The sequence below is a fragment of the Heptranchias perlo genome, chromosome 5 (assembly GCF_035084215.1).
Source record: "Heptranchias perlo isolate sHepPer1 chromosome 5, sHepPer1.hap1, whole genome shotgun sequence".
Lineage (NCBI taxonomy): Eukaryota > Metazoa > Chordata > Chondrichthyes > Hexanchiformes > Hexanchidae > Heptranchias > Heptranchias perlo.
The window spans coordinates 109,237,957-109,261,121 of NC_090329.1; the positions used below are offsets into that span (position 1 = coordinate 109,237,957).

The 23,165-nt window shown below is 42.8% G+C and overlaps 1 protein-coding gene across 1 annotated transcript in view; it reads left to right on the top strand.

Moving 5' to 3' along the window:
• LOC137321995 (beta/gamma crystallin domain-containing protein 1-like) overlaps positions 1-23,165 on the top strand; it is a 213,302-nt gene that overhangs the window by 183,698 nt on the left and 6,439 nt on the right. Inside the window, exons 14-21 of the mRNA XM_067984965.1 lie at positions 3,050-3,176; positions 5,916-5,948; positions 7,110-7,222; positions 10,239-10,368; positions 10,970-11,109; positions 12,138-12,261; positions 16,258-16,416; positions 21,887-22,049. Coding sequence (XP_067841066.1) covers positions 3,050-3,176; positions 5,916-5,948; positions 7,110-7,222; positions 10,239-10,368; positions 10,970-11,109; positions 12,138-12,261; positions 16,258-16,416; positions 21,887-22,049 — 989 coding nt within the window. The remainder of the gene's footprint in view (positions 1-3,049; positions 3,177-5,915; positions 5,949-7,109; positions 7,223-10,238; positions 10,369-10,969; positions 11,110-12,137; positions 12,262-16,257; positions 16,417-21,886; positions 22,050-23,165) is intronic.

Sequence of the window (23,165 nt, forward strand, 5' to 3'; positions counted from 1 at the left end):
ATTGATAGATTTCTGTGAATCAAGGGTGTTAAGGGATATGGGGCTAAGGTGGGTATATGGAGTTAGGTCACAGATCAACCATGATCTCATTGAATGGCGGAACAGGCTCGAGGGGCTAAATGCCACTGCCACTTGCTGCCTCTTGTTATGCGCCACCTTCTCCTGCGAGAAAGCGAGGCGTGTGTCTGGGTGATGTGCCTGTCGTGGTTGAATAGTTGCCAGTGCATGTGGCCTGTGAGTTGTGGGTGGGCGGCTTGCAACAGTGGTAATGTGTAAGGATGAGAGGAAGCATCTGATTGGAAGAGTTGAGTATTGATTGAAAGAGTTTGTTGGTATATGGGTGATGGGGGGTGTAGTGTGTGGAGCAGTGGATGCGGCTAGTGGTGTAATTGGTAGGAGATGCCACTTGACAGTTGACCTCACTCACCTTGACCATTCGTCAAAGCATTGAACTTCTTCCTGCACTGCGTCCATGTTCGTGGTGCTATGCGCCTGGCATTGACTGTGTCCCCTACTGCCTCCCACTGCCTTTTGAGCATATACCTGGAGGTCCTCTTGCCCCCCACCCCCCCGCCCCCCCACCACCTCCTGCGGATATAGGATGGCCCTCCTTTTGTTCACCTCTTGCACCAAGGCCTCTGGTGCATCAGCAGAGAACCTTGGTGCACACACTCTCACAGGCCTGGTATAAACTCGGACCGGCAGATTGGTGAGGTGTGGCATGCAGATTGGAAGATTTGGGATTTAGTGCTGTGCAAACTTTATTCAATGTTTTAAAATAACTCAACAGTTTGTAAATATAGGGACAGGACCTGCACCTGTGTATTATGTGTGCAGTGTCTGATCTCCGTTCAGACTCCGTGCAGACAGCAGTTATTTTTAGCAAATTACAGGTACTGGCTACCTTTAAGAGATTTTGGCTGGTTGTCAGAGAGACAGCCTACCTTTAAGAGATTCGGGCTCCCCCTGCTGTTGGAAAGTTCGAATGTCATTCAACCCTCGTGTTAATGTATGTTTTTAATGCTTGGCTGAGTTGAGTGTTCAGGCATTCATCCTGCTGCGACGGAAGCACCGGGCGTGGGTTAATCGCGGATTGTGATACCCGCGCCCAGTTTCAGGGGTTAACCAATTTAACCCACTACATTTTCTCATCATCATGGGGGCTCTTGCTCATCTTGTTCCAATTGTTTAAAGTAAAACTTTCAGTTGTTTATGACCGTTTTCATATTACACTAATGTATATATAAATGGTTGTATGGCACCTTATGACATCTCACAGAAACTACTGACACTTGACACCTGAGCTAACACTACAGTAGAGCAAATGGCTGAAGGCCACCTTTCAATAAAAGCACAGGTGCCAGCTGCATTTAGGGACCTCATTGCCCAAGTCGGTATAATGATCGGGGTCCCTCACAGTTAGTTGCAAATGAAGATGATGTGTGCTGGTGTCCAGATCATGGCAAAGGTGAGTATATTGCTTGCCTTTGCGCATATTTCTTTTGAGCAGGCTCATCAGACATGATACAAACCTAACGAGTATAAATTACTTTGAAGTACTGCAATTGTCATCATGCAGGTAGCCATTTTGCACACAGGATTTCAGAAAACGTAATGAGATGAATGATCAGTTAATCTTTGTTTTTGATGATGTTGGTTGAGAACAAAATGGTGGCCAGATTGCTGTACTAATAAGTTATTACTAGGTTTACTTTACTCATGTGAAAGGTCTTAAAGTTGTCATGCAGTATGCTATAGGTACTGTTATATGCTCTGTATCTTCATTAGTGGAGAACATGTATCTAGATATTGGTTGCAAAAAAAACACAAAGAATAACAATATATTTTGATCTAAGCTACAAATTAAATTTTCAGAACAAAAAATATTCTCAATATAGATTATGGGATTTGAAGAATTTAGTATCAAAATGTATTGATTGTACAATTTATACGAAGCACTATAAATCTCACCTTTTGGTTTGTTTATATGTACATCTAATGCAATAGTAAGAAGGCTGAAACTCCAATACCCCTCCATGTCAAAGATTATCCTAACGGGCAAAAAATTGCCATTTATCTTGTAAGATTGCCATCAAACTTTTGGTGGGTGAGCTTAACCGGTTCCTGACGGGACTGTTTTACCATGGTGGCACATTTTGACATTCTGAAGGGGAGCACAGTGGCATGGTTGCTAGCTGTCACTTTGTATTTATTGTATTCATTCTTAGGATGTAGGCATTACTGGCAAGGCCGACCTTTATTGTCCATCTCTAGTTGTCCTGAGAAGGTGATGGTGGGCAGCCTTCTTGAATTGAGTGGGCTACTTCAGAGGGAAGTTAAGAGTCAACCACATTGGTGTGGGACTTGAGTGACATATAGGCCAGACCAGTTAAGGACGGCAGGTTTCCTCCCCTAAAGAACATGGTCTAGTCTTGGCTTGCAATGAACACCCTTCCTATCAGCCCATTGTGGTCCAGGGTTCATTGTATGTGGAAAGTAATCCTGAAACTGAGAACGTATTCAAGATTATGAAGGGATGCGATGAGGCAAATACTGATAGATTTCCTCCGCTGGTCAGTGAGAAGGTAATGGGAAGACACAAATTTAAAATAATCAAAGAATTAAAGGGGACGTTAAAGAAAAACTTTTCTTTAACGTGTACAGAGTGTGGTGGGAATGTGGAATTCTCTACCACAAACAATCATTGAAGCCAAGTTCTAAGTTCTTTTAAAAGGGAATTAGATAGTTGTTTGGAAAAAAGGGTAAAATTAAAGGGCACGGGGAGCGAGCAGTGAGTGGGTTTAGACGCGTGGAAAAGTACCAGCAGAGCCTTAGACTGACTGGCCAGTTTCTGTAACATTCTGTGCAACAAAATATTCTGGACAAGAAATATAAGTATAGGCTCATTGACAAAATCTACTGTTCTTTCAATAATGTGCTTGTTCCAATGTTAAAAGTTAAGAGTCGCTAAAGTACAACTGCACCACTTTTATATGCCGGTTAAAAAGCTTGGTAAGAGTAACCAGTGTATTCTCACCTTGATTCGTAGCTGGGTTGCATATGAGAACACTGATTTCACAGGAGAACAGTATGTTCTGGAGAAGGGGCTGTACAGCAGCTATGAGGATTGGGGAGCAACGGATTTTAAGATCTCCTCCGTTCAACCTGTTCTGATGGTAGGTTTTTAAATTTATCCCTTTTGTGAGTTTAAAATTGATACAAGAATTGAACAGACTGGGCTGATGATTCAAAAATATTCCAGCAGCACAAATGTCTTTTACAAGAAAAAGTAATATTTGAGGCAAATTAAATTACTTTTCTTTTCTCCTTGTTTTGTTGTTTTAACTTTGCAATACAATTGTTTGGAACAGAAAGGAGAAAAGACTGGAGCAAAAGCAACTAGGATTTTCCCCCTCCCCTTCCAAAAAAAACTTTGCAGACCACATTGCTCCACTCCAATTTTATTTTGACTTTAAAGTATGAGACAAACTGGTTAACAATTAGAATAAAAATGCTAAAATAAACCATTCATCTGTCGTTGCTTAGCTTTCCTGTTGAAGTAGTCCAGATATTATTTATCTCCCTCACGGCATAGCATATTATGTTATAATATTAGCAAATTTTATTATCAGGTAATGTGTGTATCCTTTTTTCACACAGTTTTGTCAGTATTTTCCATTTATAAATTCCTACTTTCGCATCTATAAAGGAAACTGTCTATGTAAATTTGCCACAGTGTACTTACACCCTCCTGCCAATGGTGACACTGTAGTGCCTCAGTTTTGCATCTCCCAGCTCCTCAGCATATACTGCAGAGAAATTCCTACGCTCCAACTGACTATACTTGTAATGTTCTTTCTTTCTCTGCTTCCCAAACTACCATATGTTTTGCTATTTAACCTAAAATCTAAATATTAATATTAAAAATGACAGAATGCCTGACTTTAAAATGGGAACTGTCTACACCATGGTCCAATTACCACTTGCACTCTAATTCCACTTCACCTGAAAGCTACACTTACTCCTGTATCGACATGTATAATTCCACAGGAGATTGCCACGTGCGTGTGTGTATATATAGTATATATTTCCACATTATAAAATTTGCTAATGATGCCAAGCTATGTAGTCAGTGATAAACAGATTTAATATTAAAACTTCAGTACTAAACCTCAGAACAAAGTGATTTATCTTTTCACCTATAAATCCTGTTAGTCATATTGTATATGTCCTTGGACCTTATGACTGCAAACCAAATAGAACTTTGGTAACCAAAACAACAGTCTGTCTGTAAACTCTGGAATGCCACAAAAATTCTTTCATTATATAACCACAAAATAATGGAGTTCTCTCTTGCCGCGTATATGCATCAGAATGCATTACTGTATTGACATAAAACTAAATGCAATAAGTGCATTTTTGTACTTATCACTTTTATTGCAATGCATAATATATTATTCGCACTGTTTTTTTCCAGATCATGTCAGGATAAAAAGAATATAACAAAAACTGAAATACAAATCATACAGCAGCAATTTTTCACATGCATGCCGCCTTTGAGACAGGTTGCAGCTTGCACCATATCAAATGCTTGGTGCTTACTTGCCCCATTTATGCTGTCAGATCACTTGTGTGTTAGACAATTCACGGTTTGTGCCAGTTTAAAAGTTTTCATATAAACACCACTAATGGCAAGTTTATGAATGCACAAATCAAATATTATTCAATTATCCTTTGGACAACAGTATTTTTGAAAATTGAGTCATTTGTGTACATGGTGCAGATTGCAGGCACTTAATGCAAACTGGTCAATTTTGCAGATAATGCTAAAATTAAAGGGCCGGCTGAATCTAAGGAGGCAGCCCAGGAAATACAAAATGAGTTGGACAAAATATGTAAATGAGTAGAACAATGGTGGACAAAACTTAATACAGACAGGTATAAAGGATGAAAAATGGGTGACATCTGTACTTTATGAACAATGTTGAAATAGCTTAAGATGAAGTTGAAAGATCTGGCGTTTTGGTATACTTGGCATACAACAAGTCCAATCACCGAGGAGCAGCACCCAGCAAAGCTAATAGAGTGCTGACTATATAGCCAAAAGAGTAATGCACAAGTCAGTACTCACAATGTAGTCTCACCAGAGCATTGTGAAGCCTAAAATGGTTGTGAAACCATTCAGGCACTAGAGGTGGTACAGAGAAGAGCCATGAAACCGTTCCTTAGTATTAGAGAAATGAATGAGAAACTTGGGCTTTTTCAGCCTCGAAAGAAGGTGACTGAGGGATCAACTTATAGAGGCTTATGAGATAGTAAATGGTACAGAAAAAGTAAATCTGCAACACGATTTCAAACTAAAATGTGACAGTAGAACATGGAGGCCTTGGTTCAAATTAGTAAAAGGCACATTTAGGACTAATGTCAGGAAGTTCTTCCCAGAGCGACCAAGTCATGGTGTGGACCTCAGGGTAGGGTAGTGGAGGCAGGAATCCAGAATAATTAATAAATGTGTGATGAAGGTCTTTTAGGATGGATGAATTAAGATGGGCAGAATGGACTTTCTCATCCATATCTGTCTTATGATACCTACTTTGTACACACCCTTCCTCTCCATGGCGAGGATGGCAGTGATGTTTGGTCATCTCAGCAGATACTATGAATAAGCCACATGTATTAGTTAGGCCCTTTATTAACAAGGCATGACATTAACCACTCTCCACTTACTTTCTAAGCAAATAAGCTCTGTCCAGAACTTAACCACTTCAGGTAAGGAGCTATTTTTGGGGGGGGTGGGGAGACTATAAAGTCACTCATGGTAATTAGGTCTTGTTTAAGATGAGTTCCCTGCTCTGCTCTAGAATTGATTACTAGATAGGAGTAAATCTCAATAAACTATGTTCTTTTTTTTTCAGGATATGGTAGACAGCGATCTATCTAAGTTCAAGGTATGGTGCAAAGTTTGGTCTCAAACATTTCCATGGCCCCGATTTTCAAGTGAAATTGGGGGCGGGGGGCTGTGAAAATCGGGAAAATCTCGAGCGGGTGAGGAAGCTGGCCCCAACCTGCTGACTTCCAGGTTTCCCACAGATACGCCTGTACGCGCACGCGCTTCCCGAATGCGGACGCCGGTGGGATGGTAGTTAAAGAACCAAATGTATCTCATTGAGGTACTTTATTTCTGACATAGTAGGTAGTTAAACCAATTTTAAACTTAACTGGCCGGCTCTCCCACTGCTTCCGATTCATGCCGGGTGAAACCAGGCGTGAAGGGCCAGATCAGGCAAAAATAATGTAAATAAAAAAAGACATTGCACAAAGTTAAAAAGCAAAATAAACCTACCTTTCCACCGATGTCACCTGCGCCCCCCTGCTCCGATATCCGATGCCCCTCTCAGCCCCTGATGTCTCCCTCTCCAATCTTCCCCTCTCCCCCACTGATCATCCCCTCTCTTCCCCCCCCCCCTCCCCCCTCCCCCCTCCCCCGATCTTCAGCGCCCTCCACTCTCTATTCCAGCGCCAAATGACGTCTCTCTCTTTCTCTCCTCCCTCCTCGGCGTTGCAGCTTCATTCGGCAGCCAGCCTGTCAATCAGGCTGGCTGTCGGGTGCGAAACCCGTAAACAGCTTTAATCACCATCAATTACATCACGATCGCGTCGTAATAGGCAATTTTTTTAAAATTTGGGTTTGCCACGCGCACCTTCACCCCCACGTTGCCATCCCGCCGGCATGAGCCCCATGTGTTTGTTTACTTTTGTTCTGTCAAAAGAATTGTTGAGGGTTCTTGAGTGCGTGGGTAAACTTCAACTGGTGATTTGTTCAAATATAATTGTAATTACAGTAAGACTTGAAATTAGAGTAAGTTGTCACAATCTGTCGTTTAAAGCAAATAAAATTGCTAAAATATTGAAGCAGTCACTTTTACATATGGAAATTTTTTGGCCTAACTAAATGAATGAGAGCTTGCCTTCTTCAATTTATACTATTCTCATGAATAAGATTAGGGTGTTTGCTGTATTAGCATTTTGCTTATTTTTGTTTTGTACTGTATCATAATATGCTTGAAATATAATGTCTTTTAATTATTGATAAAACTCTTGATATGCAGGTGCAATTTTTTTCGGAGCCTGAATTTCAAGGCAGTGCACAAGCCTTTGACACGGACACAGTCCAATTTCCAGCTGGTTTTTCACCCAAGTCCTGCAAAGTTCAGTCTGGCAGGTTAGTGCATTTAACATAGATCATGACTCGATTTAAGGTCTCTTGATAAAGTGATTATGGGCAACAATTATATTTGTTTTAACTGAACAACTGGATAAGTAGGATATTTTAATCTTGATATTAGATGTATTTTACTATGTATTTTCAATTTGCAATGTACCATATATAATCTTTTTGAGGAATAATCCACTCTAAATACTGGATTTTTACGGTTCCTTCAGATGAACTGTCTTAATCTTTATTCAAAAGTTACCTTTGGTAAAGTTTCAGTGTGCAGTACTTATCCTTTTGTCTCAGTGTGTGAGAGAGCCTCATTCCAGAGGGGTAGAATTGAAAAGCAGTGAGGTTATGTTAAACTTTTATAGAACTTTGGTTAGACCACACTCGGAGTACTGTGAATAGTTCTGGACTCCATATTATAAAAAGGATATAGAGGCACTGGAGAAGGTGTAAAAAAAAAAGTTTTACAAGGATGACACCAGAACTAAGAGGTTATACCTATCAGGAAAGATTGAACAGGCTGGGGCTCTTTTCTCCAGCAAAGAGAAGACTGAGGGGTGAACTGATAGAAGTCTTCAAGATTATGAAAGGGTTTGATAGGGTAGATGTAGAGATGATTTTTCCACTTGCGGGGGAGACCAGAACTAGGAGACATAAATATAAGATAGTCACTAATAAATTCAATAGGGAATTCAGGAGAAACTTCTTTACCCAGAGAGTGGTAAGAATGTGGAACTCACTACCACAGAGGGTAGCTGAAGCAACTAGCATAGATGCATTTAAGGGGAAGCTAGATAAACACATGAAGGAGAAAGTAATAGAAGGATATGTTGATGGGGTTAGATGAAGAAGGGAGGGAGGAGGCTCGTGTGGAGCATAAACATCGGCATGGACATGTTGGGCCGAATGACCTGTTTCTGTGCTGTACATTCTATGTAATTCACTAGAAAAAAACACAAATCTACCTACCAAGCAAAACACTCCTGTGAATTGCTCCTCTATCGAGTCCCTTGGTATGTTGAAAATGATTTGTCAGTTCTGCTTCCTCTGGGGATCCTCATACAACATGTTCAATTGCATTGAGTACTGCATGTTTGGAGCTACTGCAAAAGGTACATGTGTATGATGGACTAAGTGGGTTAGACACTAACCTTTCACTTTAGGAACCTAGGTTTGATTGCAGCTAATACAAATGGGATGTCTTCTGGCTGTCAGGTTCTTTTCAAATGAGTTGGTGTTTCTGAACCTGGTTACCAATAGGCATGAGCCCACAGTACTACACTGATGCTAAATTAGCAGTCTTACAGAGGACATAGATTTAAGGTGATTGGCAAAAGAACCAAAGGTGACATGAAGAAAAACTTTTCTACACAGCGAATGGTTAGGATCTGGAATGCACTGCCAGAGGGGGTGGCGGAAGCAGATTCAATCATGGCCTTCAAAAGGGAACTGGATAAGTACTTGAAAGAAAAAAATTTGCAGGTCTACAGGGAAAGGGCAGGGGAGTGGGACTAGCTGGATTGCTTTGCATACACCCGGCGTGGACTCGATGGGCCGAATGGCCTCCTTCCATGCTGTAACCTTTCTATGATTCTATTTTTCCTGAAATTGGCTGAGGTGAAAATCAGAAAAAAATAAGAAATAAAAATTGGTGCAGTATGGTTTCTTTTCTGAGATGAGGGAGGATATCTGTTGAGAAGGGGATTGAGGGTAATAGAAATATTAACAGCATTTTGATTTTTTTTCCCCAAGCGGAGAGGGAAGGAAGAATATAGTGTACCTTAAAACGGGATCAACAGAACAGTATAAGCACAGATGGTTTGAGGGAATTAATAGACTTTTCAAACTCTGAACCTAATGTTTCTTTTGAATTTGGTGAGCTTCACTTTGGGCATGATTTTGACCTCTAGCCGGGAAGTGGGGGGGGGGTCAAATTGCGGACGGGAAACCAGGAAGTATGGGTTTCCCGGAGGTCCTTACACTTTTGAGGGGCATGAGTTGGCACATGGTATAGGATGGCACAGAGTATGGGTTGATGTGGGGGTATGTGGCATGGGTTGGCACTAGGCATAGGATGGCACGGGGCTATGGGTTGGCACGGGCATGGGTTGGCACAGGGGTCGTCAGTCATGGTGGGAGGGATCGGGAGTCAGTCACAGGGGAAGTGTCGGGATGGGGGTTATCACGGGGGTCCGCGATCGTTGGTGCTGGTATCGGGTTGGGGGGTCCGCGATCGTTGGAGGGGGATCGGGGTCGGGGTCCGCAATCGTTGGGGGGCTCGCTGCAGGTAGGCTTGTTGAACCTGGGGGACATGATGTGGAGATGCCGGTGATGGACTGGGGTTGACAATTGTAAACAATTTTACAACACCAAGTTATAGTCCAGCAATTTTATTTTAAATTCACAAGCTTTCGGAGGCTTCCCCCTTTCACATCGTTCACCTGAGGAAGGGGGAAGCCTCCGAAAGCTTGTGAATTTAAAATAAAATTGCTGGACTATAACTTGGTGTTGTGAACCTGGGGGAAGCACTCCTGCTCCTGTGGGCCCACAAGCTGTGCCTTTCTAGGCACCTACCTGTTAGCCTCGGGAATTCTCGCCTCCTTTCATGAGGCGTGAAAGAGAGGGTCCGGGAATCCCGCCCCCCCCACCCCCCCCGGGTTGAAATCGGAAACTGTAGGAAAATGGAGGCCCGAATCCTCCTTGAAAGGTCTTAAGGCCCGACCCGCCTCCTGGGAGCGGGTTGGTTGCCCGTCCCTCGTCCCGCCCCGGTAAAAACCGGAAATGGGCGGATTGGAGGCAGGTTGGAGGCGGGTCTGAAATGGTTGCAATTTTGAATCCCCCCCCCCCACCCTCAGCTCACCCGTTTTTCACTGTTAAAATCGTGTCCTTTGTATCTGACTACATAGTACCCCTGTCCTATGAAATTGGGTGCCCAAAAAGAAAACAAAAACATATATATCTATGCAAATTGGTTGGTTTGGAAACTAATCGATCCATTGTATGTATCTCTTTGCAGCTGGGTGGCTTATGATGCAGAGAATTTCACTGGTAATCAATATATACTCGAGGAAGGAACTTATCCTGATTTGATGACAGTAGGATGTACAAATGATGCATGTATCAAATCCGTGAAGACAGTAGGCTTTGTAAGTATCGTTTAGATATTTAAGCTTTTACTAGGGTAATTTCTGACCCTAGTGATGTGTGCTGCAATAAAACAGCTGCCGATTTTCCATTCTAAACAGAAGATACATGACTCACTCTGGAAACGTGCCGTGCCTTACCGCATCGACACGTGACCGCAGCATCAGATACCAATGTTTATCCTTAATGCTTTAGCTCATGGGTGACTGAATAAATAATGACACACGAGTCCTCAAACAAAAGAAAAGTCACTTTGTCTTATAAAATATGAATGGTAGCTGTGTAACTGTGCTCTTTTAAAAAAAAATGAAACCTCCAAAGAGTATGAAAATTTGCTTCCTCAACAAGTGAGGAAAGATCAGTTGGAAAAGACTTGAACTCCAATTTGCTGTTGGGGAACCCTGGCAACTGGGCCATCCCTCAATTATAATGTATAAGAAGATGTGCTTTGTTTGACTTTTTAATATTTTTAATACTAGGTTGTCTTTAGATCACTCGCAAGCTGTATCTCCTAAATTTGTATTTAGAATTCCCCTGATCAGGTCGCAGCAACTTTATGCTAATAAAGTGAGAGGGAATTCAAAGTTTTTTTTGTTTTCACAGTGCTTCTCCGAGCCAGGCATAATCCTTTTTGCACGGGAGAAATTCAAAGGAAAGAAAATTGAACTGACTTCAGAATTACTGAACTTGGCATTACAAGGATACAATAGTCACATTTTTTCTGTCCATGTTAATGGTGGCATGTAAGTACATCCCTGCCCCAAAGCTTGTAATTTGCAAGAACGTCTTGGGTCATAGAATCATAGAATCATAGAAGTTTACAACATGGAAACAGGCACTTCGGCCCAACATGTCCATGTCGCCCAGTTTTCACCACTAAGCTAGTCCCAATTGCCTGCACTTGGCCCATATCCCTCTATACCCATCTTACCCATGTAACTGTCCAAATGCTTTTTAAAAGACAAAATTGTACCCGCCTCTACTACTGCTGGGCTTTATAATCAATCTCCTTGATTGTATTATGAGTCTCCAAATATCCTGCTACTACTTCCTTAATGATGGATTCTAGCATTTTCCCAATGACAGATGTTAGTCTCACTGGTCTATAGTACCCTGCTTTCTGTCTCACTCCCTTCTTGAATAGGGGTATTATGTTTGTGGTTTTCCAATCCACTGGGACCTTTCCAGAATCTAGTGAATTCTGGAAGATTACAACCAATGCATCCACTATCTCTGTAGCCACTTCCTTTAAGACCCTCAGATGCAAGCCATCAGGTCCGGAGACTTGTCAGCCTTTAGACCCATTAGTTTACCTAGTACTTTTTCTCTAGTGATAGTGATTGTTTTTAGTTCCTCCCTCCCCTTTGCCCCTTGATTTTCTACTATTATTGTTATTTCCTAATTATACTTAACTCTATAGTACCAGGATTCTCACTAAAGTTGGTTTTAAAAAATAATCAATTCATGCAGAATCTCCAAACCTGTTTAAAGTGCTCCATAAATACATTTAAATATTCAGTTTTTGTTTTAAATGTGATGAGGGCTGATAAATATCTTTGCACCAATTTTTTATCATGGGTGTGAATTCAGTACAAGAATCCTAGTACAACTAAAGCATTAGTGTTTTTCTGAAGTGACATTGACTGTTACTCAACTCTAGGTTGTTAAAATGATTTTCAGTGTTACTAATAACAGCATTCTAGAGAAATTTTATGATTAAGGATTAATGCTCAAATGTTTATAATAATTTTTGATTAATTATCCAAAACAGATGGGTTGCTTATGAATGCAGTAACTACAGAGGACGTCAGATTTTGCTGCAGCCCTGTCAGATACCCAATTGGCACGAGCACAGTGGATGGCACAGGATTGGTTCTCTACGTCCCTTGATTCAGGTCTGTACATGTGCAGCTAAAGGTTTGGTATGTGAAATTTTAAATGCTAGTAATGTCTGTGAGACATCCTTCAAGTTTCTCATCTAATCAAAAGTGCCAATGATGCCTATTGGAGGAAAGCTAAATTGATTGATTCTTTTGTGAAAAGTAATAGTTTCTGAGATAGAAATCAAACATGAGTCAAATGCCTTATTTCCTTCAGTGTTAGAGTACATTTTTCTCAGCTGCAAAAAGATTTTTTTGAAGGGGTGGGAGAAGAGGAGATGTTTTCCATATGCAAAATATTCTCTCCTCTCTAGATGTTGTTGGACCAACTGTGTATTTTGAGCTTTTTCTGTTTTAATTACAGATTTCCATCCTTGCAGTTTTTCTATTTATTCTCCATGTTGGATTTTTTTTTGAAGATTTCTATTTGGCAAAATGTTTGCTTACCCTTTCTTGTGTTTCTGAATGGCATGTACATAGGATTCTGTCGGCACAACTCTGATACCAGCTGCTGTGAACCTGGCATAAACGTTGCCAATTTTTTTTCTTTCTCCCTTATGAAGAAGTGCCGAGCCTTCACGGGGCATCTTCCTATGGCAGCATGGGGGAGATCAGGACCGCTTTAAAGAGGGGATTGCACTACTACTTCATAGTGCATAGTGCAGAGTATTGGGGCTTGGACAAGCTACACCATCGATAGTGTTTTAATTTATATGGACTATTACAATATTGCATTAAAATGTAAATTATGCTGTTTAACATAGCTTATTTTTAAAAAGAAATTTAGACTAAGGTTAGGATTAATTGCTATAAGATATATTTAAAAAGGGAGATGGAACAAGTCCAGGGAACTATAGACCAGTTAGCTTAACATCGGTGGTAGGAAAGATAATGGAATCCTTACTCAAAGATGTCATAGAAAGACATCTAGAAACAGAAAATATAATAAAGAATAGTCAGCACAGATCTCAGATGGGAAAGTCAAGCTTGACCAACCTTATTGAATTCTTTGAAGAAGTAATAGAAAGAGTAGACAAGTGTAATGCAGTAGTTGTAATATATTTGGATTTTCAAATGGCCTTGGAAAAGGTACCACATTGTAGACTCATGACTGAGGTCAGAGCATATGGTTGTAAACAATTTTACAACACCAAGTTATAGTCCAACGATTTTATTTTTAATCCCACAAGCTTTCGGGGGCTTTCCCCTTCCTCAGGCCTGAGGAAGGGGAAAGCCCCCAAAAGCTTGTGGGATTAAAAATAAAATCGTTGGACTATAACTTGGTGTTGTAAAATTGTTTACAATTGTTAACCCCAGTCCATCACCGGCATCTCCACATCAGAGCATATGGTGTCAGGGGAGCCGTAGCAGAATGGATAGCAAGTTGGCTACAAAACAGAAAACGGAGAATAGGGGTTAACAGTACGTACTAAGACTGGCAAAAGGTGAGAAGTGGTTTTCTACAGGGATCGATGCTGGGACCACTGTTGTTCACAATTTATATTAACGATTTGAACTCGGGAAGCAGAAGTACAATTTCAAAATTTACGGATGACACCAAATTGGGGGGTTAATACAACGGAAGGATGCGTCAAAATGCAAGAGGACATTAATAAACTTGCAGAATGGGCGTGTAATTGGCAAATAAATTTCAATATAGATAAGTGTGAGAGAGTGCATTCTGGTAGGAAGAATAAGGAGGCCACATATTACATGGATAATCGTCGAAATGGAATTGAGGAGCAAAGGAATCTAGGGGTACAGATACACAAATCACTAAAAGTAGCGATGCAGGTTAGTAAGGCCATGAAAAAGGCAAATCAAGCTCTGGGGTTCACTTCTAGAGGGATAGAATTGAAAAGCAGAGAAATTATGTTAAACTTGTATAGAACCTTTGTTAGACCACACTTGGAGTACTGTGCACAGTTCTGGTCTCCATATTATAGAAAGGATATAGATGCATCGGAGAGGGTGCAAAAATGATTCACAAGGATGATACCAGAACTGAGAGGATATCCTTATCAGGAAACGCTGAACAGGCTGGGACTCTTCTCTCTAGAAAAGAGAAGGCTGAGTGGTGACCTGATTGAGGTCTTTAAGATAATGAAAGGGTTTGATAGGGTAGACGTAGAGAAAATGTTTCTACTTGTACGGGAGTCCAAAACTAGAGGTCATAAATGTAAAATAGTTGCTAATAAATCCGATAGGGAATTCAGGAGAAACTTTTTTACCCAAAGGGTGGTAAGAATGTGGAACGCGCTACCACAAGGAGTAGTTGAGGCAAAAAGCATTGATAATTTTAAGAAGAAACTAGATAAGCACATGAGGGAAAAAGGAATAGAAGGGTATGCTGATCGGGTTTGATGAAGTAGGGAGACTGGTGTGGAGCATAAACTCCTGCGTAGACTAGTTGGGCCGAATGGCCTGTTTCTGTGCTGTAGGTTGAATGTAACTCGATGTAATGCTGGAACTCTCTCTCTCCTCCCCGTTCCTCTTCAATTAATTCTGGCACTCTTATCCCCTCCCCCAATTAATTCCAGCACTGTTCTACCTCCTCTTTCAGTTAATGCTGGAACTCTTCCTTCCCATTCCCTTGGGTGCTACTGACACTCTCCCTCCCCCTTCCCCAAACACTGCTTCCAACTTCCTCTACGCTAAATGCTGTTTCTACCCGAGTACTGCTGCGATTTGACATGATTCCAGCGACTTATAAAATTAGTATTTGAGTATTAAAACTATTTGGCATGTTTCCTATATGTGAAGCTGCCATACAATTCTTTGTGGGCCATTCTTTATGGGGACAAATGATGTATTGCAACTTTATTCTTTAGACCCCAAAAGCCAGATTGATGTACTCATTGCTACTTTTTAATTAGATAAATAAGCAAAGCGTTAAATAAATTATTAAAATACATTTCTTTTTTTACGTGTATTCGAGCTCAGTTGGAAGCAAATATAAAGAGGACAGAAAATGCTGGGAACGCTCAGCAAGTCAGGTAACATCTGTGGAGAGAGAAACAGAGTTTCATCAAAACTGGAAGAAGTTGGAGATTTAACAGTTTATAAGCAAGTACAGAGTCAGGGAAAAGGGGGGGGGGTGATGGGGAGCGGAGGAAAGAACAAAAGGGAAAGTCTGTGATTGAGTGGAGGGCAGGAGCGATTAAATGACAAAAGGGATGATGGTGCAAGGCAAAAGGGGGATGGTAATGGGGCAAGTATGGAAACAAAAGATGGATCAAGAGGAGGTGTAAATGGCAACAGCAAAACCATCACCAGCACCTGCTGTCTGAGAAAATGGGAGCAGTGGTTATGATCTGAAGTTATTGAAATCAATGTTGAGTCCGGAAGGTTTGTAAAGTGCCTACTGGGAGATAAGGTGCTGTTCCTCGAGCTTCCGTTGAGCTTCATTGGAACAGTGTGGGAGGCCGAGGACGGAGAGGTCAGAGTGGGACTGGGACGGAGAATTAAAATGACAAACGACCGGAAGGTCAGGGTCACGCTTGCAGACTGAATTCAGCAAAGTGATCACCCAATCTGTGTTTGGTCTCCCCAATGGAGAGGAGACCGGATCGTGAGCAGCGAATGCAGTATACTAAGTTGAAAGAAGTACAAGTAAATTGATGTTTCACCTGGAAGGAGTGTTTGGGGCCCTGGACATCGGGAGGTGTTGCATCTCCTGCGCTTGCATGGGAAGATGCCAGGAAAGCGGAGTGGCTGTTGAGGGTGATGGAAGAGTGGACCAGGATGTTGCGGAGGGAACTGTCCCTTCGAATGCTGAAAGGGAAGGGGAGGAGAAGATGTATTTAATGGTGGTATCGTGCAGGAGGTGGCACAATGACAATCGATGCTTCAATTGCAAAAGCACAAAAATGTCTGCATACTTCAAATAATTCAAGCTTAAAAAATAATGCATATGTGTAAATGTTGTGGCCTAAACTTGCAATAATCTATAGCATTAAAAAAAATTGAAAAACTTTTGAGACGTTTACCCATTCTCTTTTTTGTTTACAGAGACGAGTGTATTTTAGGGTTCGAAACAGAGGTACTGGAGAATTCATGACTTTGACTGGAGAACTGAATGATATCAAGATGGTACGAGTGCAGGCTTTACAAGGCACGGGAATGGATGACCAAATCTGGTTCTACCAGGATGGGTTTATCAAAAGCAAGGTACTCGCAATGTTGATTCTAACGAGAGAAGACACTACCCTAGCTTTCCCAGCATGGCCTTCTTGAGTGACCATCTTTTAACTGATGTACTTTTGAGACTGAGAGACCTTCTATTTGACTGCAGAGTGCACCAAAGTGCTTCTGTGATCTAGCCAAGATCTCCAAAATAACATTTTGGTTAATCCTTAAAATTTATTCTCTTTATTTGTTATCGCTGAGGTTTTCTGTAATTCTCTCCTTTCTTCTCCTCCTCCTCCCACTCCCCAGTCCCTGAAGCGATTTTATTAGTTAGGCATTGTTATTCTTGGTGGGTGTGAAAAAGAATTGTCTTACTATGTTTTTCCGTTGAAGACTTGCAGCATAAATGTAGCTTTGTGAGTTGCATCTTTTTCTGGTTTTATTTGTCATTGAGAGTATGAGATGTGGTTGAAAAAGTTACAACTCACTCAGCTGCATTTACGTTCTAGCTGTTTTTATTAAGCGCCATGAATTTCAGTATTGTGGATGCTTGTTTATTCTTTAGTGGGTTTAATCGACACTTTGCTGCATTCATACTTAACCCACTGACAACAAATGTAAAACTGGAAATAAGTCAGTGATCTAAGTCAGAAATAAGCGCATTCATTTATTTCCATTGATTTATTGAAGTGAGTCTCCATGACGGGTGAGGGTCATTCCCTGTCTTGTCACTTTCACGTCCCTCTCTTCCCCCAATAAGATCATCAACCATTTTCTTTGCTTGCGCCCTTCCCCAATGTTTTATTAGTCAAGATGTCCAAGTAAAACTTAGTTTAGAAAGATAAATAATTGAATGTTAAAAATAGGATTTTTACTGTTTTGTGTGACCCTGGATTGGCTATAGTAGTCTTCCTAGATTTCCATGGGCATGTCTTTCATTTAACGTTATTCTCTACCTCTCCAACACACCCTAACACCAGTCTGCTGTGCCCTTTGTAGTTTTGATGTTTAAGATATTGATTGTAAAATGAGGGTCACGCAATATCTCTTGAGGATTTGAACATTTTAATCTGGAGACCTGTCATATATCTTGGAATATCTTTAGCTGGCATCAGAGCCGTAGAAGTTTACAGAAGGAGGTCATTTGGCTCATTGTGTCTGTGCTAGCAATTTGCTAGAGCAATCTAAAACTAATCCCATTGCCATACTTTGATCTAAAAAGTAGAGAACCAGTTGCATTGTTAACCTTTGTCTATCACTGCAGCTGATTGACACCAATATGATATCCAGGGAGCTCACTATTCAAGGCAGAAAATGACGCATCAAAAAGATAAACATCTAGTGTTGATGAATCTTTCTCTATCTATATCTATCTATGATGTGGAGATGCCGGTGATGGACTGGGGTGGACAAATGTAAGGAATCTTACAACACCAGGTTATAGTCCAACAGTTTTATTTTAAAATCACAAGCTTTCGGAGATTATCGTCACCTGACGAAGGGGATAATCTCCGAAAGCTTGTGATTTTAAAATAAATTTGTTGGACTATAACCTGGTGTTGTAAGATTCCTTACATATATCTATCTATCTATTTGTCTATCTACCTATCTATATAGCTCCCTCGATGGCTCACTGAGTTTATCCAGTGAGTAGCTGAGCCATACAGACCTGGAAAGTCTGAGGTTCAAACCATGGTTAGCTGATCTCAGTTAGGGTGGTGGTTAAGGACATTATAATTCGCCATAGCATTCCTGGGCAGGGGACCATTAGCTGTGATGCCCGCCACTGACCATTATCTAACAGTTGCATGTTTGGATGTTGAGTGAGGACCAGATTGGGACTATCTGTAGTAGAATAACCAGTTGAATTTCACTGTTAAGACTCAGAATAAGAATAATGGTCACTTGGTTGCGGTACCATAGAACTGTAATTCAGTGGAGGGGGGAGGGGTAAAAATAGCTTCCTGGGGCCTGAAGTTCCTAACCTGCAGAACAGTTTCTTCAACTAGAATGGTAAGGAAGTTAAATTATATGCCTGAGACATGAACATTCACACTGCCTCTAGAAACAGACACAGCTGTACTTGGACTGTATATACAAGATTCTTGTGAAGATGGTACCTTAACATCATTTCAACTGTCCTTTCTCTCATTTTGGAAATGTAACGTGGAATTCATGATGTGCATTCTGGGTACTATGTAAAAAGAACAAACAGTTAGAAAATCCATTTAACTGTTTGTGTCCTATGGGAATTTTGGATAAAATAGTGAATCGCTTGTTAGCTAATTGAAAGTATTAGCCACTGATTACAGCAGGCAGGGAAGAGCCCACTGACCATATTAGGAGCCATTCTACAGGCGTAATTGACACCATTGGGCCAGTCTCTGGCTTGTTATATTAGCTGACCTTTGCAAGGCCGTAATATGGAGCAATCCTCACATTCCTCAAACATTGTTATTTGTAATTAGCAACAAAAAAATGTACAATTTGGAGACTTTAGTAGAAGGTCTTTTCCATGGTATGTGAAGAACAACCAACAAAGCAGCATTTGTGGCAGGTCTGAGGTTGGGGTTCAGATGCATTGATGGGGCAGAACTGAGAGAGTTTTACTCTACAGCTGGCTGTGCTGTGCTTGATCTGGGAGTGTTTGATGCTGACACCAGGGGCTCGATTTTAGGAGCGTGTTTCCGGCGGGTTCCCAGCGGGGTGGCCCCGAAAATCCCGATCTCCGGTCACGTGACCGGATCGCGACGAAATCCCGGCCACTTCCAGGTACCGCGCTGACGTGCGGGGCTGCGCGCGCAAGCCCCGCTGGTGGGAATCCCGCAGGCAATTAAAGCCAGCGGGGTTCCACTTGAGAGTACTTACCTTGCTCGTTGTGGTCAGTTAATGAGCTGAAGCAGCTGTCAAAAGAGGAAGTGTGGGATTTTAGGTTCAAGGCAGTGAGTTTCCCACACTGGGGGAAACAGTCTCCCTCCAACCAGGCGTGTTGCATCCAGCAGCCTGTGGCAGGTGCCAAGGTGCACTCCACGGGGGAGAGCCCTCACCCACGCAGGAGGCCACCGCGTCACATAGGGCAACCCCTGCCCTCCACCACCCCCCGCCAAGCCAGAGGACAGACCGACACGAAACCGCAGCCCCAGTCCGAGGAACCACACACCTACCCTGCACAACCCCTCAGACCAACACCTGCCAGTTGGGTGGTGTGTGGAGACCCTCGGAGGACGAAGAGCATGACCAGCACCAGCAGCCTCGCAGTCCACGCCGTCCGCCGCAGGGACGTGGATCCCCCCAACACGGTGTTGTTGCACGCCCACCTGCACAGCAGGAGGGAGGGCTACCGCAGAGAGAGACGCGTCGCAGAGGGCACTACCCTCGCCACAGGGTCCACAGACCGAGGCGCAGCTCCCCGGACCTCTCCGAGCAGCAGTGCAAAGGGAGGCGCAGATTCGCTCGACATGTAGTCGTGGAGATCTGCAGCCTCTTTCATGCCGAGCTGCTCCTGGCTGGCCCCAGCACCAACTGCTTACCTGTCGCTGGCAAAGTCACCACTGCCCTCCACACCTTCTCCTCCGCATCCTTCCAGGGTGCAGCCGGCTACACCGCCGATGTCTCTCAGTCGTCTGCGCGGAAGAGCCCTGCAAATACACCTGCACCTACTCTGCAGTAACACGATGGGTGGCATCAGTGGTGGGTCCTCATAGTGATACCCAGGAGCGGGCATTATTGGATACAACGGACAGGATTCGCGGAGACATGGCAGTGGTGGTGTCAATATAATGTGTGCTGTTTGTTGCTCTGAAATTCAATATGGGTAACACCCATGACAAACCCTCAGACACCCTTGTGCACCCCCTTCATGCTGACGAGACGTTTGCCTTACGCTGCCTACTGCACATATGTGATGCATGCCCTGTGGCTGCAGCACAGGTGGTGGCAGGTTGAGTGAGGCTGGCCGTGAGGGAGATGCACGAGAGGGTGAGTATGGGATGGAGCAATGAGATTGTATGAGGAGTGGGTTGCGTGTTAGTGGCAGGGTGAGTACTGGCGAGATGAGTAGGTGGAGGTAAGATGAGGATGGGGTGTGAGTGGGTATGAAGGGTGATGTGACAGAATAGTGTTGGCGGTGCCAAAGGAGATGTGGGGTGGGGGCAGTGTTGTGGCAGACGGAGTGTAGGGGAAAGACTTCGTGTTCTCACTGCGGCTGACCTACTGCGGTCATTGCAGCGCCTCCTGCACTGTATGCAGGTGGGCGATATGTTGGTGGCGCAGGTGACCCCCTCTGCCACCTCGAGCCAGGCCTTCTTGGTGGCAGAGGCAGGACGCTTCCTCCCACCCGCCGGGGGGAAGATCTGTGTCCTCCCCCTCCTCCTCACCCCATCTGATGATACCTGGGGTGAGGCATCATTAAACTGGGAGCAGCCTTCCCCCCGGGCTGCTCCATGCTGCAATTTGTCCCATTGGTTGCAGCATCTGTCAGTGGAGGACTGCCCCTTTAACTAGAGAGCCTCCAGCTGACAGATCGTACTGCGCATGCGCAGCCCGACCGACGCGCAGGCCAGCGCCGTGGACCCCGGAGGCGCAGGTAATTGATTCCTATTAGTGGGTTGCCTGCTACGATCGCGTGGGCAACCCACTAATTTCGCCGAGCGTGTTGACCATGCTCCCGGAGGACCACCCGCTGGGAACCCGCAGGCCTGCTAAATTCGGGCCCCAGGTACCTAAAATAGGAAAAACTAACAGCCTATGTCTTAACGAGCACAAAACAATTAATTGTGGGGTGGGGGGAAATTCTAGTTTCCTCTCAACCTCATACTGTTCAGTTTTCTTTGGTTAAAAGGAACTGAAAATGCTTGCATAATAACACCTTGTATAGGGCATAGGAAGGTGATGTGTAAAGATGATCTACATTTGCTTATTCAGATGGTCTTAAAAGAAAAGTGCCACAGTCCAATGATTATGTGCTTTAAAAAACATGACACTAAATAGATAATAGTTCAGATCATAATATGTGGCACAAGACAAGAACCTCATGAAGCACAAATGTTCCCCTGTGACTTCCCATTAGTCTGAAGTATAGTTTACAAGAATAGTCAGATTTATATCAACATGGGCCATTTCAAAATGGGCCATGTTCCCATTGGCAGAAGAGTCGAGAACCAGAGGACACAGATTTAAGGTGATTGGGAAAAAAACCAAAGGCGACGTGAGGAAAAACGTTTTTACGCAGCGAGTAGTTATGATCTGGAATGTGCTGCCTGAACGGGTAGTGGAGGCGGATTCAATTATGGCGTTCAAAAAACAATTGGATAAATACTTGAAGGGAAAACATTTGCAGGGCTACGGGGAAAGAATGGGGGAATGGGACTAACTGGATTGCTCTTACAAAGAGCCAGCAGGCGCTCGATGGGCGGAGTGGCCACCTCATGTGCTGTGTAACGATTCTGTGATTCTATGATTCTAATTGATTTAAGCCATTTTCCTCTTTTCCTCCTCTTTCTCCCCTCCACAGGTGGCAGAAGATTGCTGCTTGGATGTAATTGGAAGCTTGCTCAATCCAGGCTCGAGACTAGGAGTTTCGGTTCAGCACAGTAAAGACATTCATTTCTGGAATGTCAATTCAAATGGAGTCATATTGAATGGGATAAGGACTGACCTAGTCATTGATATAAAAGGTGAGGAGCTGACCCTTCATTTTCTGATTCTCTTGTTTGTACTGATGGGGACATTGTACTTATCCACTAATAACCACCATTTGTTTCGACTTGATATGAATAACACTGCAAGCCAACAGTGCTGAAACATTAACCCTACCTTCCCCCCTCCACAGATGCTGCCTGACCGGCTGAGTGCTTCCAGCATTTTTTGTTTTCAGTCCCAAAATTAGTAAAGTTTTTAAAACCAGAATTCACGATTGATTGATTGGTGATCCCTATGTGTGGGTGCCAGTAGATTTATTGTGAGAAAGTGTTTTCCACCCCCCCTCCCCCATTTGCTCTTTGGCTGTGGGCAACACTGGCCAGACTCAAACATGTGTGAGACTGGTCACTTAAGGATAGGCCAGACTAAGTAGGGGTGGCTGGTTCTTTTCCTTGACAGATATTACTGAACCATTAGTGGTCATCTCCAGTCCACAAATTCACAGATTTTTTTAAAAATTCAGTTTCACAATTGGGATTTGAACTATCACAAGGTTTTATTCAGAACCTCCGGGTTGGTAGTCCAGTGCTATTACCACTAGGCTACTGTACTCATAGATGTGTCAGACTAAAAACATTTTAAAATGCACACCCACATTGCAGTTATTATGTACTAGATATTCAAAATGAAGTGTGGGTTTTGCATATATTGCATTTCTCAACCAGGAAATTTCATGTGTGTATAAATTGTGGGTGTACTGATTTTGTTTATTTTGCTAAGCATAACCAAATTTGAAGACATTAAACCTAATTTATAAGTGGTCTCAACAACAACAACTTGCATTTATTTAGTGCCTTTAACGTAATAAAACGTCCCAATGCGCTTCACAGAAGCGATTATCAGACAAAATTTGACACCGAGCCACAAGTGATATTAGGACAGGTGACCAAAAGCTTGATCAAAGAGGTAGGTTTAAAGGAGGAGAGAGAGGTAGAGAGGCGGGGAGGTTTAGGGAGGGAATTCCAGAGCTTCAGGCCTAGGCAGCTGAAGGCATGGCCGCCAATGGTGGGGCGATGAAAATCGGTGATGGGCAAGAGACAAGAACTGGAGGAGCACAGAGATCTCGGAGGGTTGTAGGACTGGAGGAGATC